General features: G+C 43.1%; 1 protein-coding gene across 1 annotated transcript in view; it reads left to right on the top strand.

Annotated features, from left to right (window-relative positions):
• ITGA2 (integrin subunit alpha 2) overlaps nt 1–17572 on the top strand; it is a 166076-nt gene that overhangs the window by 143880 nt on the left and 4624 nt on the right. The window contains exons 26-28 of the mRNA XM_089682690.1: nt 3026–3130; nt 4919–5029; nt 15911–16000. Of these exons, the coding sequence (XP_089538816.1) occupies nt 3026–3130; nt 4919–5029; nt 15911–16000 (306 nt within the window). The remainder of the gene's footprint in view (nt 1–3025; nt 3131–4918; nt 5030–15910; nt 16001–17572) is intronic.

The raw sequence follows: 17572 nt of genomic DNA, 5'->3' as shown, positions 1-17572 counted from the left end.
TTTTTTCAGCCGGAACATGGCGGAACCCCATTCTGCCACCTCCGGCACTGGCCCTGATTACACCAAGATCTACTATTTCTTATAAACACATAAGCGTGGCTGAAGTGACAGCACCATCCGCTCCCACAGAACCTCCCTACCTCTGTACTCACTGTGGGACAGGGAAGGAATAGATAACTGCGGGTGAAGTATGCAGTGTGTTTAGCGGTGGGGCATCTCCTCCTGCAGCCTAATGCATGGAAGCCGATGCCCCAGGGGTGATCACCGGCCAGTGGGGAAGAGGCAGAGCGGTGAGTAAGTGCGCTTGGTGCACTGTGTGGGAAGATAGGACCCTAAACGGGAGTTACTATAGGGAGGGGCCACTGCTGACAGCTGTGTTTTGCAAAGCTAGCTAACCATATGAGGGCAGTAGAGGGGGAGGGGGGATGTGCAAAGGTGAGCTGCAGTCAGGTGTTGCAGAGGTAAATTGAGTCAGGTGAGTTGCAGACCGTGTGCATAGGTGATCTGCGGCTGGGGGGGTGCAGAGGTGAGCTGAGTTGCAATCCATCTCTGTACCCCCTGGCCACAGCTCACCTCTGCATCCCACATCTGCAACTCACCCCTGCACCCTGTCTGTGGCTCATCTCTGCACCCTGTCTGAAACTCACCTGTCAAGTCACCCCTGCAACACCTGACTGCAGCTCACAACTGTCATCAGCCGGCCCTCTCCATAGTAACCCTCATCCACAACTGCCTGCTGCTCACCTCTGCACCCCCTGTCCACACCTGGACATTTAAAAAATAAGACCTACCCCAAAAATAAGACCTAGTGTGTTTTTTTGAGCCAAAAAGAATATGACAGTGTCTTATTTCCGGGGAAACATGGTATATTTTCTGCTAGGTCTGGCTGCTTTTGACTTCAAGTGAACTTATCAACCATTCTGTTATTAAGTGTTCTTACATGGCAAGACCACTTACTGTTATCTCACATATATATTCTTATTATTATAGCCAAATTTACCACCCTAACTCCTCCCACAGTTTTTACACTACATAGACAGTAATATACCGAAACGTACGGATTGTTCCCGACTGGTGTGCTATTACTTTATGGAACGTTTCGCCAAATGGTTCACAAAATATCGGCGTTTTTGTGGTGAAATTGGTCCCATAGGAATGAATGGCGGAATGTTCAACACTAGAGTGGGAGCTGACAAAAGCTAGAGTGGGAGCTGAAAAATCAGGATATGATTTCTAAACTGCCATCACTCCCTCATTTTCAAGTCCACCTACACAAATCTTATATAAAAACGTTCAGCTATCCTTGCTGCCACTAAGCCATAGTCCTGATAGTTTTCACATATGACTATTTGTTTGCAACTCACGCCGCCCATTGACATTCATTGAAACTCCACTCTAGCCACCTCAAATTTGAAGGGCAATTTCTAAATTGCGACTGTGCCTTCATTTTTAATATTTCAGAGACATACTATGCATGAAAATGTAGGTCTGGGTCTTGTGATTCTCACAATATAAAGCTCTTCGGAGTAGGATTTATCATTTTTAAACTACAACCGTTTGAAGATGGCAACCGCCAGTGAAGTGAGCAAGTTGGAGCAGTTTGTTTTTAACCGCTCTTCTCTGCCCTTGCTGTAGAGTGAGTTGCCATAGGAATCCAGGTGTGTGAGCAGGCAGCAGAGTGACAAAAGCTTGAGTGTCAGTTGTAGACTACTGGTGGAGGCAAGAACACTTCACACAATTTCCCCAGAAATTGTAGCTTTTCTAGTTTTGTGTGCTATGTAAAAGCAGACTTTACAAAGTGCCCACTATTCCCTTTTTTTAAGCCAGAAAACACTCTTATGCCCATCTCTCAGAAACTGGATTTCACTTTGTAATGCAGTGTTTGAGGTCCCTAAATTCAGAGCTAAGCCACACCAACCTTCTCATTCACCTGCCCATTAGGTTATTGGCCATTGAGGCACCTTAATTGCACAGGACATAGCAAATGGGCAAAAATTAGTCCCAAAGTCAGGTATGTCAAGTCCACTGTATAAAGGTGAAATAGGATCACGTGGGAGCAGACAGGGTTGTATTCAACACAGTTACACTAGTGGGGCTGTTAGTGGGAGCAACACCGAGCTAAAGAGAAACACAACACAAATCTTAATACTTTTTCTTATTTTTTTACCATCCTCCATTCCCTCTACAGTTATCTTGTTTAATTTGACCAAAATGTCAAGTGAAGGGTATGCAGGGGTTGAGGTAAGATAACAGAAAGCTCTTTATAGCCCAGGAAACAAGAATCATGTATCTATTTTCTGTTAGATGTTGGTTTTTATAATTGAACAGTAGTTTTAACTAGCATATTCACATGACACAAGGGCCAGGGCTTGTACAATTGGAAAATAGGGCAGCATGCTGTCTAAATAGGACCCTGGTTGCAGAGTAGGGTTTTTTTGGCTAATGTTGCTGTCTGCTTTCAGAAAAGACTTAAAATATTAAAAGTTTAAAATGGCTGACAGGTCACCCTTAACAGGTTGTAATGAGGATTCTTTTCCACTTTTGAACTTTCAAAGCAAGACTTGTTTGGAAATTTTGGGCATTGTGAATTTTAGTGTTCTAGCAACAAATGTTACACGTTGCAGTCTGATCGTAGCGCAGTGCTCAAGAGCTGCATTGTAAAAAAGCAAAAGCAAAACAAGAACTGTGACTGGCAGAATCATTAACCTTTTGAGTTGTAAAAACCGAAACGCACCACTGAAGTATAACTTTCCAATGATCTGCTCTTAGAAATATTTTGGAAGGGTCTTGTTGTTGTACTGTGCTGTAAAAGACATCTGCAGTAGCAAACGCTTCAAGGGAACAGTATCGGCCTAATTGTATGGAACAAAATGCCAGTCGCCTTGGCCTCTGGTTCTCTGCGCTGCTTAGTGCCTCTTCAACAAACAATAGATTTACTGTCAGACCTCTAAATGAGACCTGCTGTTGCTGGAGAGGTCAGTTATGAGCCTATAAACTCCATTCTTCTTTTCAACTTCTGCTTTAGGTTAATGGAATCACTTGCAATCCCAACGTTAATCCTCTTCAGATAGGAAAAAAAGAATATGCAGCTTCCTTCACTGAGGAGAACCTTAGGCATGTCCGTGAATTAGTAAGTTTTTTATTCCTAATACAAATATGCCTTTGAGCCAGTTTTAGCAATTTTATTTGATTATATATAATTAACATACCAAAAATAGTAAATATGGAAATTGATGAATACAATATACTTGTGTGAACTATATAGTATTATATATGCCTATATCAGTGGGAGAGGCTTATTGCTGAATATGAAAGCTCTAAGAGAGTCGCTCTAAGAGAGTCGCTTTACTAGCCCACCCTCCAGCCCACTTATACACACCTCTCTGCACTACCCAGGCTGTTCTCTTGCTTTAGGAGTCAACACCTGTGCAAGCTTCTTGTTGGATAGTATCAGAGGTTACACAGAGTTGATGGCATTGTCAGGTGAAAGTGTCTGGGCATGATGATTGGCCACTGGGCCCTGAGATGTGCATCCTGGGAGAAGTTCACATTCAATTGGACTTGTTCTTTAATGTAGAAGATTTTTTGGAGATTATCCAAGCCACATTTTCTGTTCCAATGAGTGTCAGAAATATAAACTCAATGCCCCCATACAGAAGTACAAGGAGAAGTTCCTTGTACAAGATATAAGTTCTGAAAAACAGCCTGGCCGTGTGGGGCTCCACCCACATGGCCACATCATTCATTCACATCATTCATACCAGTCCTGACAGAACTACCAAGGTGCTGTGGAGCGCTGTGGTAGTTCAAGTCTTCCTATCAGTATATCTGCTTACCCATACATCCTGGACAGACAAGGAGATATACTGATAGATCTGAAGGAGACCTGCATGGCACAAGCGATCTGCTGATCGCTGGTGCAATGCTTTCCAGGCTTTTGCAGACAAAAATGATAAATGCACATATTTTTACCTGCACAAAAATGTGAATTTATTGTTTTAAAATGTGAACTTATCCTTTAACCCAATCACCATGGGTTCTAAGAACAGGGAGGTGTGAAGTTGTGGAACCAACAGCTATACAAGTCTTCTGGCACCAACAATGGGATTATGAAACTAGAACAGGGAAGTTCCACAACTTTCACACTTCCCATCCTGTTCTTGGGCAATGAATATCTGCCTGTCATGGTATTTGAATTAGGATGTCTTAAGGTGTGGATATAAATGCTGGGGTATCTTTTTTAACACCGATTGTAACAGAAGAAGTAGCTTGGATAAGCTACAAAATGTCTTCAACGTTACAGTTGAATGTGACTGACTTATACTAGCTTTTATGAATACAGTCTTTAGGAGACATTATTCTAACCTTCATAAGAGAGTTTGTAGGACGCTGGAAGGGGAGAATAGTAATACTTTACCCTGAACACTGAGTCTTCAGTATTGCGTGGTTAAAATGGTAGGAAAGCCTAACACTAAGTATTCTTAAATGTTTCCTCCTACCTATCCTGCATACCCTATGTAAAAAAGATCTCTGTAATCCGGTCATATGGTCCTTCAGCTCTGGTTTCCCTGTAAGGAAGCGCTCTACAACGGCTGTGAATTCCAGGAGCCATGACATTACCCATAGGCTCCCACAGGGCAGCTATTGGCAGTGCTCCCTCCTCTCCTCTTTCCTACAGGAAAGCTGGGTCTACAGGGTCACATAACCAGAGCAGATGAAAAAAAGGTAAGTACACAGATATTTGTATACAAGCTATGCAGGATAACTAAGGGGAGGGAGAAGGGAACATTTTTAAGAATGGTTAGTGCTTGGCTTTTCTTCATCTTTAAGTTTGTTTTTTTTTCAGTATGGGTCAGTATTGAACAGTCTATTATTCATCTGATGGAATGTTTTAACCATGGTTCTCTCTCTTTTAAAGAGCTGTGATAACACAAGATGCACCACATTTAGGTGTGAGATTAAAGACCTGCAACTCAGAGATTACTTTGTGAATGTATCTACCAGAATATGGAATGGGACCTTTGCAGCTGTAAGTATTGTAAATGTTTTTTGTTTTTTTTTTCAGAGGAAATGAGGTTGTGTGCATTCCACATAGCGGCGGACGTGGACAGCAAGGGGCCTCTGTGTGATAACATTTTTTGGATCTTCCCATTAAACTAGGCTGAATGGTATCAACATTGTGAAGAATGCTTCACATCTCATGTAACTAGGCCCCTAAATCAGAGTATAGAGAATGGGTTTTTAAATGGTTCATATGGTGTTTCTACCCCTAGTCTATATGTATACATTTTTGTCTATCCAGTTCTGTGATTTTATTCTGCTGCAGTTACATAGTTAATCTGGTTGAAAAAAAGACATAAGTCCATCCACTTTATAAAAAAAGAGGAAAAAAAAGGAAACACACACAAATAGAGAACCACCATACACAATATACTATACCAACAGTTGATCCAGAGAAAAAAAAACAAAAAAAAAAAAGTAAAGCATGACCAAATTTGCTCCAGCTGGGGAAAAAAAATCTTCCTGATCTCCAAAGAGGCAATCAGATATTCCGTGGATCAACTTTACCTATAAATATTAGGATCCAGTTATATTATGTTCATTTAGGAAAGGCCTTTTTAAACAATATACTGAGCTGCCCAGAAACAGTTCTTGAGGGACTCTATTCCACGTTTTCAGAGCTTTTACTGTGAAGAAGCCTTTCCATAGTTGGAGATTAAATCTCTTTTCCTCTAACTGTAAAGAGTGACCCCTCGTCCTCTCTGATGACCTTAAGATGAATAACTCTACACCAGGGGTGGACTGACCATTGGGGAACTCGGGCACTGCCCGAGGGCCCGGGGTCAGTAGGGGGCCCCATGAGATGTCCCTGGTACCTTTCATAGGCTTTTTTGGGAGTGGTTTGAGTGTGGGCAAGGACACAAGGGCCCCATGATCCCCTATTGCCCGGGGGCCCCATGAGTTGTCAGTCCACCCCTGCTCTACACCGAGTTCACTATATGGACCACTAATGTATTATACATGCTGATCATATCCTCCCTTAATCTCCTCTTCTCAAGAGAGAATAAATTTAATTCCTCTAATCTTTCCTCATAGCTGAGCTCCTCCATGCCTCTTATCAGTTTGGTTGCCCTTCTCTGTGCTTTCTCCAGTTCCCCCATATCCTTTTTGTGAATTGGTGCCAAAAACTGAACTGCATATTCAAGATGAAATCTTACTAATGATTTGTACCGGGGTAATATGATATCTCTCTCTCTGGAGTCTATACCTCTCTTATTGTAAGAGAGGATTTTGCTTGTTTTAGAAACCACAGCTTGGCATTGCATGGCTTTATTAAGCTTGTGATCTACCAGAACCCCCAGATCCTTCTCCACCATTGAGGTTGGCTTGTAAGTTGGATTCCACTGCACAGCTTGGTGTCATCTGCAAAGACTGAAATGGTATTTTTAATCTCAGACCCTATATTGTTTATACATATATTAAAAAGTAAGGGTCTCAACACTGAACCTTGGGGTACACCACTGACAACCCTAGACCATTCAGAGTATGAATCATTAACCACTACTCTCTGAATACGATCTTTTAGCCAGTTTTCTATCCATTTACATACAGATTTTTCCAAGCCCGTAGACTTTACCTTACACATTAGCTGTGTGTGGGGAACTGTGTCAAACACTTTCTCAAAATCCAAGTATACCACGTCCACCACCACCCCTCTGTCCAAGTATACCACGTTCACCACCACCCCTCTGTCCAAGTATACCACATTCACCGCCACCCCTCTGTCCAAGTATACCACGTCCACCGCCACCCCTCTGTCCAAGTATACCACGTCCACCGCCACCCCTCTGTCCAAGTATACCACGTCCACCGCCACCCCTCTGTCCAAGTATACCACGTCCACCGCCACCCTTCTGTCCAAGTATACCACTTCCACCGCCACCCTTCTGTCCAAGTATACCACATCCACTGCAACCCCTCTGTTTAAGGTTTTGCTCACCCCCTCGTAAAAAGAAATCAGATTTGTTTGACAAATTCTGTCTTGAAGCAGATGTAAACCTAATTGCTAAAAGTGAAAAGAGCTGTAACATATTAAAGTATAACTAAAGGCAAACCTTTTTTTCTAAATTTTGGATAGAATGGAGAGGGATTAGAACACCTGTCAGTTTTTTTTATTGCTGTCTGTGCCCTCGTTAGGGAGATTCACCCTCTCTATTTCTCTTGTTTACCATTATGATTGAAAGTAAAATAAAATCCCAAGCTTTGGGTTGTTCCAAGTAATACAGGGGAAATCTTCCAATGGGAACACTGTTTCCCCAAGAAATTTGAAGGGATTTCCTTGTACTTTCTGTTTGGCTTTAGGACAGGAAGTGAAAGGAAATCTCCTCAATGGGACACAGGTGGTGGAAAAATTTTTTTTTACAGGAATTCTAACCCTCCTTTGCTCTACCTAAAATGAAAAAAGAAAGTGTTGCATATGGTTCTACTTTAAAGTCATTTCAATAGCTATTTGTAATGTTTTGAAAACTACAGGTTTCATTAAACTAATACTTGGCGGTCTTGCTATGAAGAAAGCTATTTCCTGTTATAGGGTGACAACACCCTTTATCTTGTCTGTCAAATGTTCTCCTGCATTGTTAAACAATCTCTGCAAACAAGACTGAGAACAAGCATTCCTCAAGAAGTTGCACATTTATATATTACTATTGCTTTAATCAGGAAACCCACCCTTAAAAATGCCATGCAATCATTGCTGAAGTGCATGCATATAGACAAAAAGTGGCTGCAGAGAGGCTACAGAAAATCAATAGTGCTGATATCCAAGAAAAGTTAAAAAAGTGAATGTGTTTTATTTAAAAAAATGACAATGGTTTAGTGCTTTAGCAAACTAGTTGTCTTTTAGTTAGGGTTTCCTCCCCCAGCCTCAGACTGGACACTGAAAGGAGAAGCAGCAGACTTATCAGTTCATCTATCACTCTGCCCTCTCCTCCTATCAGCATGTCCCCTGTTAACACATGAGCACTGTAGCACAACTAGCTTGCTACTTGTGCTGTTCTCCCTTACCCAGTTCAGTGGATTACAAGCAGCTGATACTTTCACTGCTTGCATTAAAAAAATACAAATAACCAGGCCCGGACTGACCATAGGGCACACAGAGCATTTGCATGGTGGGCCGGGGTCACCTGGACAGCTGAATGCCACTTCTCCTCCTCTTCTTCCTGCAGGCATTCAGCGGCTGCAGGGGAGAAATGGAAGGATCGGTTCCTCTATATGACCCCCCGCCACATCTCCTATCCATCTTCTTTCTGCTGTCCCTGCCCTCTCTACTGGTTCCCCTGTGCTCTTTTGGGGCCCCTGTGTGTTCTCTCCTGCCCCCCCCTCCCGTGCATTGCTGCTTGGTTCCCCCCTCCCCTGTCCCAGCGGCTGCTGCAGGGGACCTGCCAGGATGGGGAGCTGAAAGGGGCTAGTAAATATGTAATTTACCGGCCCCTTCCTTGTCTGAATGGTCAGTCAGTGATCGGTAAAAATCACTGACTTTGTCCATTCATAACTGTGTCCTCAGTTTCCTTTCTCTGTCTGTTCAGACCACTGACATCTCATCAAAGCCCCCCAATGGAGCTCATAAAAAAATTATAAAAAAAAACATTGTAAAAAATAAAAAAAATGGTAAAAAATTATTATTATTATTATACAGTATTTATAAAGCGCCGATAGTTCACTCAGCGCTGTACATTACAAAGGGGGACAGAACATGTGACAGAACAATACCAATACAATGCAAAACATGAGGGGATCGAGGGCCCTGCTCTTTCGAGCTTACAATCTAGGAGGGAGGGGATGGTGGCACAGGAGGAGATAGCTGTGGGGGATGGAGTGGTAGGAAGAGTGGAGGAGGTCGGTCAAGTTAGCAGGGGGTAGGCTTCCCTGAAGAGATGGGTTTCAGGGCGCGCCTAAAGGAGAGGAGAGTAGGTGATAATCTGATGAGTTGGGGAAGGGAGTTCCAGAGGATGGGTGACACCCTGGAGAAGTCCTGGAGGCGGGCATGGGAGGAGGAGACCAGGGAACTAGAGAGAAGTCTTGTGAGGAGCGGAGTGTGCGTGCTGGGCGGTACTTGGATATTAGGTCGGTGATGTAGTTTGGGGCAGTATGGTGGACAGTTTTGTACGGCAGTGTTAGGATTTTAAATTTGATCCGTTGCGCAATCGGAAGCCAGTGGAGGGATTGGCAGAGGGGGGTGGCGGAGATGGAGCGGTTGGAAAGGTGAATGAGTCTGGCAGCCGTATTCAGGATGGAATGAAGCGGGGATAGCCAGTGGCGAGGCAGGCCAGTGAGGAGGGAGTTGCAGTAGTCGAGTCGTGATATGATGAGGGAGTGGATGAGCTGTTTAGTGGTTTCTGGGGTTAGGAACGTGCAGATTTTGGCGATGTTGCGGAGGTGGAGTCTGCACGAGTTTGTTAAAGATAAAAAATAAAAGAAATAAGATAAAAATAAAAAACTACTGACACCAGTGGCTGAACTACCAGGGTTGCAAACATCACATTTGTGACAGGGCCCTGGCATTCCTCCACAGGGCTCCAAAAGAAGGGCCCCGGGCTCAGGGGTTTCTCAGATTAAAATGCCCGGCCTGTTTTTTGTCCCAATCCGGGCTTGCAAAATATGATGTATATATGAACACAGCACTGTATTATTGTGTGCCTTTTAGATCTGCCTGAAAATCAGCTTTAAAGAACTTGTGCGTCATAGTTCTTAAAAATTAATCCAGTCTGTTATGCACCAGAAATTGGAATCCAAGGCATCCAAATTTAGCATGTTGGCAATAGAGGGAACAAAAGTGGAACATACTAAATCTTTAGCTTATGTGAAATGAGCCATAAGACAATCACCCAAATCTGCTAAATTAAAGGTTATTTAAGATGCATAAAACAATACTAGGAAAAAATCTGGAAATGTTGGGGATAGAACACTACCCAGTAGCTATCAAAGATGTATAACCGTTTTGAAAAATTGTAGTCCTCCTAATGGCAAATGTATTACCTGGAATGGTTTTTATGAAGTGGATTTGGAAAATATGTTCAGCTGTCATGATCATCAGTATGTTGATCCTAGTGGAGGTCATGGGGACAGCAGAGCAACCCAAATTTCCCTTTGCTTAATCATAAAGTCAAGCATTTCCAATGAGCTTTAAAGTAGTTCTTCAGAAAATGTCTCCAGACGTCTATACTTTTTTTTCGTATAGAGCAACGCCTTCTCCAGCATCCTGTTGTCCCAGCACACTTAAGTTCAGAGGCGACCCTAGGCTTCACACACACGTAGAATAGTTGTATTCTTTCTCAAATAACTTTCTTTGGGAATTCACAAGGAGACGGAAAATCTCCACCATATTCTGGGCCACTTCTCAGTTAAATGTGCAACAGTAACAGCAGGAGCTTCTCAAGGGGTAAACGTATGAGTCTGGTGGAAATCAAAGTCAGACAGCACCTATGCAAAATCTGAGACTGCTCCACAAAGGCATGCATGCTAGATATCACAATACATGTACAACACTTTCCCTGTGAGATCCTCAGGCTAGCTTTCATCATCTCACCTCCTATGCTATAATAGCTCTTCTCCTTTGCCTTTACCTGATTTCTGTCACTTGTACTGTTATTTCTATTCTGAGAATTGTTTTTAAATTGCATGTGCTTATGGTTGTATATAGCAAACCCAGTCCGATCACAGTGGAATGTCATTTTTCTTTTTCGTACTACTTATTTATTGTCATTTTATGAGATATCTGATGTAATATAGGGTTTTTGGATTTTGGTGCTTTTATGGGTTAGGATATTGTCCGTTTTTGCTTTTATTTGATAATACATTTATGGTATACTGTTATTTATGGTACTGCCTTTTTCTGTGGGGGTCGTTTCCTCTTTTCAGTTTAGTGCTGTACCCTGCCCAGTATGTGTTTGCCAGGAAACATCTCTGGGGTAATGTGCATAAGTATAGCACTACCCCCACGAAGGCCGCTATATTTAACTGGTTCTTTCACAAACAGTACAGAGGCTGCCTGTCACCCACTCTTTCCGGCTTCATTAAACAGTCTAGGGGTTTGTCTTTTTGTGATTTATTGCTTGTGAAACTTGTAACAGGAGTGGGATGGGTATGGAAAACTCCAAAATATTCAGTAACATTATTATTATTTATTATTATTATACAGGATTTATATAGCGCCAACAGTTTGCTCAGCACTTTACAATATAACGGGAGGCAATACAGCAACAATACAGTTCAATACAAAAGGGATAGGAGGGCCCTGCTCCTTGGAGCTTACAATCTAGGATTAAGCAGAGAACACATTTTTCCTTGAGCATATGGCACAGTCTAAACCCTCACAACTGGGGACCATGACCATTTGGTTACCCTGCATGATTGCACAGCTATAGATAACCAGTGCAGTTTTTGGGGTGCTGCACAGTCAAAGGGGGTCAGTCAGGGTCTTTACTCACAAGTCCCCAGGACAGCTGCCTCCTGCCAGCTTCCTCTGGACACGGTCCAGTGGATGACACTATGCTTCTAGACCAGGGGTGGGCAAACTTTTTGACTTGAGGGCCACAATGGGTTCATATATTGGACCCGGGGGCCGGACCAAGAGTAGATGAATGATGTGTATGTGTCATCCATAGTAAGTATAGTAATATTCCCCCATAGTAAGCATAGTAATTAATCCCCCATATAGTAATTCATCCCCCATAGCAATTCATCCCCCATAGTAATTCATCCCCCCTATAGTAATTCATTCCCCATATTAAGTCCCCAAGTCCCCCCTGTGTCAATTCACTTACCTTTGCTCCGCGCGTTCCTCCCGCCGTGTTCCCTCACCGTTCCGGTGTAGCATGAAAATCTGTCTCCTATGAGGATCTGTCCCCCTCGACGTATCTGCGCATGTGCCAGTTTCAGGCATTAGCAGCCGATCGGCGATCTCCGGCACATGCGCAGATACGTCGAGGGGGACAGATCCTCATAGGAGACAGATTTTCATGCTACACCGGTCTTCAGGGCGGACTGTGAGAGGAGCCTAGCTCCCCTCACGTTCGTCACGCTGCCCCGCCTACACACATCCTGACAGCCATCCTGACAGGATTAAAAGGTCCGCGGGCCGTAGTTTGCCCATTGCTGTTCTAGACCCTATCCCCTCATAAAGAATCCTACATCCAGTTTTAGGTTTGTCCTAGGTCTCCAGCCCTGTCACAGCCAAGACCCAGCAGATCAGCCACTCAGTCCATAGGTGCTTTAGAGGCAAGCATCCCTCTGAAGCTCTCGGAACCTTCCCTGCTGGGGAAAAGACCCATCTCCTCAGGATTCCATGCTATTTACAACCTCCAAGACCACCTTCTGGGTGCATCTCCCTAGGGATTGGCCATGGCATAATAAATATTCAGGCCATTTATTTGAATTTCCCACCCTAAGCTCTTGAAGCTTCTCCCAGAGGCAGGGGTAAACAATCAAACTCCCAGCCTGTGAAACCATAAACAGGCCAGAACAAATGATCACTGCTCCCCTGATTACAGAACAAACCAAAAACAAGATGTACCTAGCATCCTACACTAGAGGGTGCTACATCATCATATAAGTGGGTGCATTTTTGGAGACATCCACAGAACCTGAACCTTATTTTAAAACAGCTTAGTGAAAACTAATCTATTGGTCTCATTCCACATGACAAGCTGGGTGTTGTAGGAAATACTCAGAGGGAAAAGCTCAAGACATGTTAAAATTGAAAGCTAACATACCCTTCTTATTATTTATTATTTATTGCAGGTACTTATATAGTGCCGTCAATTTACTCAGCGCTTTACATATATATTGCACATTCACATCAGTCCCTAACCCTCAAGGGGCATACAATCTAAGGTCCCTAACTTACATTCATACATATACATACATACTAAGGACAATTTAGACAGGAGCCAATTAACCTACCAGCATGTCTTTTGGAGCACCCGGAGGAAACCCACGCAGGCACAGGGATAACATGCAAACTCCAGGCAGGAGGTGCTGTGGCTGGGATTCGAACCAACTGCCAGGCGGAAGTGCTAACCATTTAGCCACTGTGCTGCCCATAAAAAATGTGCTTCTTAAAAAATAATTCAATGTAAGCAAGACAAAACCTGTTTTGGGTGGATTCTCGCTTTAAACCCACATAAGTATGAGCAATAGTAACTGAGATTCTTGAAGTAAAAGCAAAAAAATGAGTGTGTAAAGTCTGAAAGCTCGCATGGCTACATAAATAAAATGCCATTAAAAAAAACATATTTAATATATCTCAGTTAACCCTAGGTTAACACATATGCAGATTTCAGTGCTTTTCCCAGTTTGCAGAAATGCACTACAGTCCATTTAACATGATTTCCTGTGGTTCTAGTTCACATAAGTGCATTTTGAGCTGGTGCATTTTTTGGTAAGCAGATTGCGTTTTGCACATAATAGACTTCAATGGACCCGCACCAAAAAACACTAGTGTTGCGTTTTTGCCGCGTTTTGCTGTTTTTTTTTTCTATTAGAAAAGTATGACAGTTCTGTTCCTGTAGTGTAACTTTGATGCAACTTTACACTCTGTGGCACTCAAGTAGCATCAAAGTTGCATAAAGTAGTGCAAGAACCCTTATGTGACCAAAGTCACATGCTAGGGTTAAGTTTAAAGGCTAGGGTTAGTGGTAAATGTTAGAGATTGAGTTACTGTAGGGTTGGGGACAGAGTAAGGGTTGGGGACAGAGTAAGGGTTGGGGACAGAGTAAGGGTTGGGGTTAGAGTAAGGGTTGGGGTATAGAGTAAGTGTTGGGGATAGAGTAAGGGTTTGGGGTTAGAGTAAGGTTTGGGGTTAGAGTAAGGTTTGGGGTTAGAGTAAGGGTTGGGGTTAGAGTAAGGGTTGGGGACAGAATAGGGGTTGGGGATAGAGTAAGGGTTGGGTTGAGAGTAAGGGTTGGGGTATAGAGTAAGGGTTGGGGTATAGAGTAACCCCAAACCTTACTCTATCCCCAACACTTACTCTATACCCCAACCCTTACTCTATACCCCAACCCTTACTCTATCCCTATCCCTTACTCTATCCCCAACCCCTACTCTGTCCCCAACCCTTACTCTAACCCCAAACCTTACTCTATCCCCAACACTTAGAGTAAGGTTTGGGGTTAGAGTAGGGGTTGGGGATAGAGTAAGGGTTGGGGATAGAGTAAGGGTTGGGGATAGAGTAAGGGTTGGGGACAGAGTAAGGGTTTGGGACAGAGTAAGGGTTGGGGTTAGAGTAAGGGTTGGGGTTAGAGTAAGGGTTGGGGTTAGAGTAAGGGTTGGGGAAAGAGTAAGGGTTGGGGAAAGAGTAAGGGTTGGGGATAGACCAAGGGTTGGGGATAGAGCAAGGGTTGGGGTTAGAGTAAGGGTTGGGGTTAGAGTAAAGGTTGCGGATAGAGTAAGGGTTGGGGTTAGAGTAAGGGTTGGGGTTAGAGTAAGGGTTGGGGTTAGAGTAAGGGTTGGGGTTAGAGCAAGGGTTGGGGATAGAGTAAGGGTTGGGGATAGAGCAAGGGTTGGGGATAGAGCAAGGGTTGGGGATAGAGTAAGGGTTGGGGTTAGAGTAAGGGTTGGGGATAGAGCAAAGGTTGGGGATAGAGCAAGGGTTGGGGATAGAGCAAGGGTTGGGGATAGAGCAAGGGTTGGGGATAGAGCAAGGGTTGGGGATAGAGTAAGGGTTGGGGACAGAGTAAGGGTTGGGGACAGAGTAAGGGTTGGGGACAGAGTAAGGGTTGGGGACAGAGCAAGGGTTGGGGACAGAGCAAGGGTTGGGGTTAGAGTAAGGGTTGGGGATAGAGTAAGGGGTGGGGTTAGCAGTAATTGTTAAAGTTGAAACACTAACCCTAACAATTACTGCTAACCCTAACTCTAACCCTAGCCCTAGGATGTGACTTTAGTCACATAGAGGTTCCTGCACTACTTTGATGCGATTTTGATGCTACTTGAGTGCCAGAGAGTGTAAAGTCACATCAAAGTTGCACTTCATGAACAGAACTGTCATACTTTTTTTATTAGCAAAAAATAAAAAAAAGAAAACGTGGCAAAAACGCATATTCAAAAATGCAAAATGCACTGCAAAACGTGCCGGAAAAATGCATCAACCGCAACCAGCATAGATGTGAACCTAGCCTAAAGTGAACCTGTGAGGACTGACACATGGGAGCTTCCATTGCCGACTTGTTTTTAAGTCCTTAAAAACGTGAGTTTTTAAGCGTTTGTGCATTAGCGTTTAGCCGCGTTTTTCTGCGTTTGCATTTTTTAGCATTTTTTTACCACAAAAAAATTATTTTGGTAAAAAAAAGTCCAAAAACATTGGTATGTGGCGTTTTACCGCATTTGCCGTGTTTTTCAGCATTTTCTTTTTTTAGCATTTTTTCTACTAGAAAAAAAATCCAAAAACCGCCGGTTTGCAGCGTTCTACCATGTTTTTCAGCTTTAGAGCATTTTTACACCTCCTCTAGAAACCCACTAGTTCTGTTTTTTTTCCAGCCAAAAAATGTTGATTACAGTCTATGTGTGCATGGACACATACCGCACATGCTGGGGGGTTTACTGGCTGTAGAAAGAAAACGTTAAAAGCCAAAAACAGCGGCTGTAAAAACGTCCCGTGTACATGAGGACTACAGGTGAAGGCTGCAGGGCTGTCATCCAGAACTTAGTTTCACTATCAGTTTACTAACCTGGAAAACATGTACAGGACTTACTAATTAGTGACACAAGTGGATTTAAAAACAAGTTTGATACATTAGAATCCTATTGAAGACAATTTTATTGACTGAGTAAATTAGTATTTAACAATATGTAGAGCATTTTATAGGTAGATCACCATGTAACTGTGAATGTGTTTTTTTTTTCAATGTATTTTCAGTCATCGTTCCAAGCACTGGAGTTGGTAGCAAGAGCAAAACTTGAAACTTCGAACCCCGAGTTATTTCTTGTCAGCAACAATGATTTACTGGTAAGAACCTTAGAAGGACAAATACCCTAAAATAATGACACTTTACATCAATAAAACAGATTTTTTTTTAATTTTTTTAGTAAACTCCGAAGGAATCTGGTATTCAGGAGTTATACAGAACCATTAACTCTTTATTTTTTATTCCCCTCCCTCCTAGATTGTAAGCTTGAAAGAGCAGGGCCCTCGATCCCCTCATGTTTTGCATTGTATTGGTATTGTTCTGTCACATGTTCTGTCCCCCTTTGTAATGTACAGCGCTGAGCGAACTATTGGCGCTTTATAAATACTGAATAATAATAATAATAATAATAATAATATTGCTGAGCTACTGCAACTTTTAGAATCCCCCTTTACACCTATCAGGAGTGCACTCAATGTACCACAACACATCAAACACAGGATATTATTTCAAAGGAAGCATATCAAAATGCACAAATGGTTGCCATCTTTATTCAGTGGTGTGCTGAAATCCATGTGCATTGGGATGCCCTGGCAGGGCGATATGGGTGCCATTTCCCAATTAATGGTGATGCAATACACAGCAGAAAAGATAGTGTGTTATTATAATTATTATACAGGATTTATATAGCACCAACAGTTTGTGCTGTGCTTTACAATATAAAGGGTGATGGTACAATTATATTTCAGTACAGAAGGAATAGGAGGGCCCTGCTCGTGGAGCTTACAATCTAAAGGAAGGGGGAGGTGGTACAAAAGGTGATAGCTGTAGGCGATGATCTGATGGAGGTGCCTCAAGTACAGTTCTTAGGTGGAGGTAGGGTAGGCTTCCCTGAATACATGAGTTTTCAAAGATCGCCTAAAGGCAGGCATGGTGGGGGCTGATCAGACATACTGGGGTATGGAGTTCCAGAGGGCAGGAGAGGCTCTGGAGAAGTCCTGACGGTGAGCATAGGAGGAGGTGATGAGGGAGCTAGAGAGCAAGATGTCTTGGGTGGAGCTGCGATTTTGACGATATCTGCAGATGAGGTTGGTGATGTAGCTAGGGACAGTGTTGTGGATGGCTTTGTATGTTGTGGTTAGTATTTTGAATTGTATACATTGGTGTTAGTGGAAGCCAGTGAAGGGATTGGCAGAGAGGGGCAGCAGTCGCTGATCGGTTAGTAAGGGGTATGAGTGTAGCAGCAGCATTCATAATAGACTGAAGGGGGGATAGCCTGTGTAATGGTAGACCAGTGAGGAGGGAGTTGCAGTAATCAAGGCGGGATATAACCAAGGCTTGGACAAGTTGTTTTGTGATGTCATTGGTCAGAAAGGGGCGGATTTTGGAAATGTTCCGGAGGTTGAGCCAATGAGTGGATGTGGGGCCCAAAGGAGAGGTCAGAGTCTAGGATTACGCCTAGCACCCTGGCATGAGGGGAAGGACCAATGGTTGTACTGTTGATCTTAATGGTAATGTCATGGGGGGGTATCAGGGAGGAGGAAATATTACAAGCTCGGTTTTGGAAAGATTGAGTTTAAGAGAGTGGTGTGACATCCATGCTGATATGTCACTTAATAGTTGCACAATCCATACATCTCACAGTTTTCTGGGTCAGTTTATTTATTACAGGC

This window comes from Staurois parvus, unplaced genomic scaffold (genome assembly GCF_062004578.1).
Source record: "Staurois parvus isolate SC_StPar_1 unplaced genomic scaffold, SC_StPar_1.0 ptg000294l, whole genome shotgun sequence".
In the NCBI taxonomy this organism is placed as follows: Eukaryota; Metazoa; Chordata; class Amphibia; order Anura; family Ranidae; genus Staurois; species Staurois parvus.
This window is presented reverse-complemented; position numbering and strand designations above follow the sequence as displayed.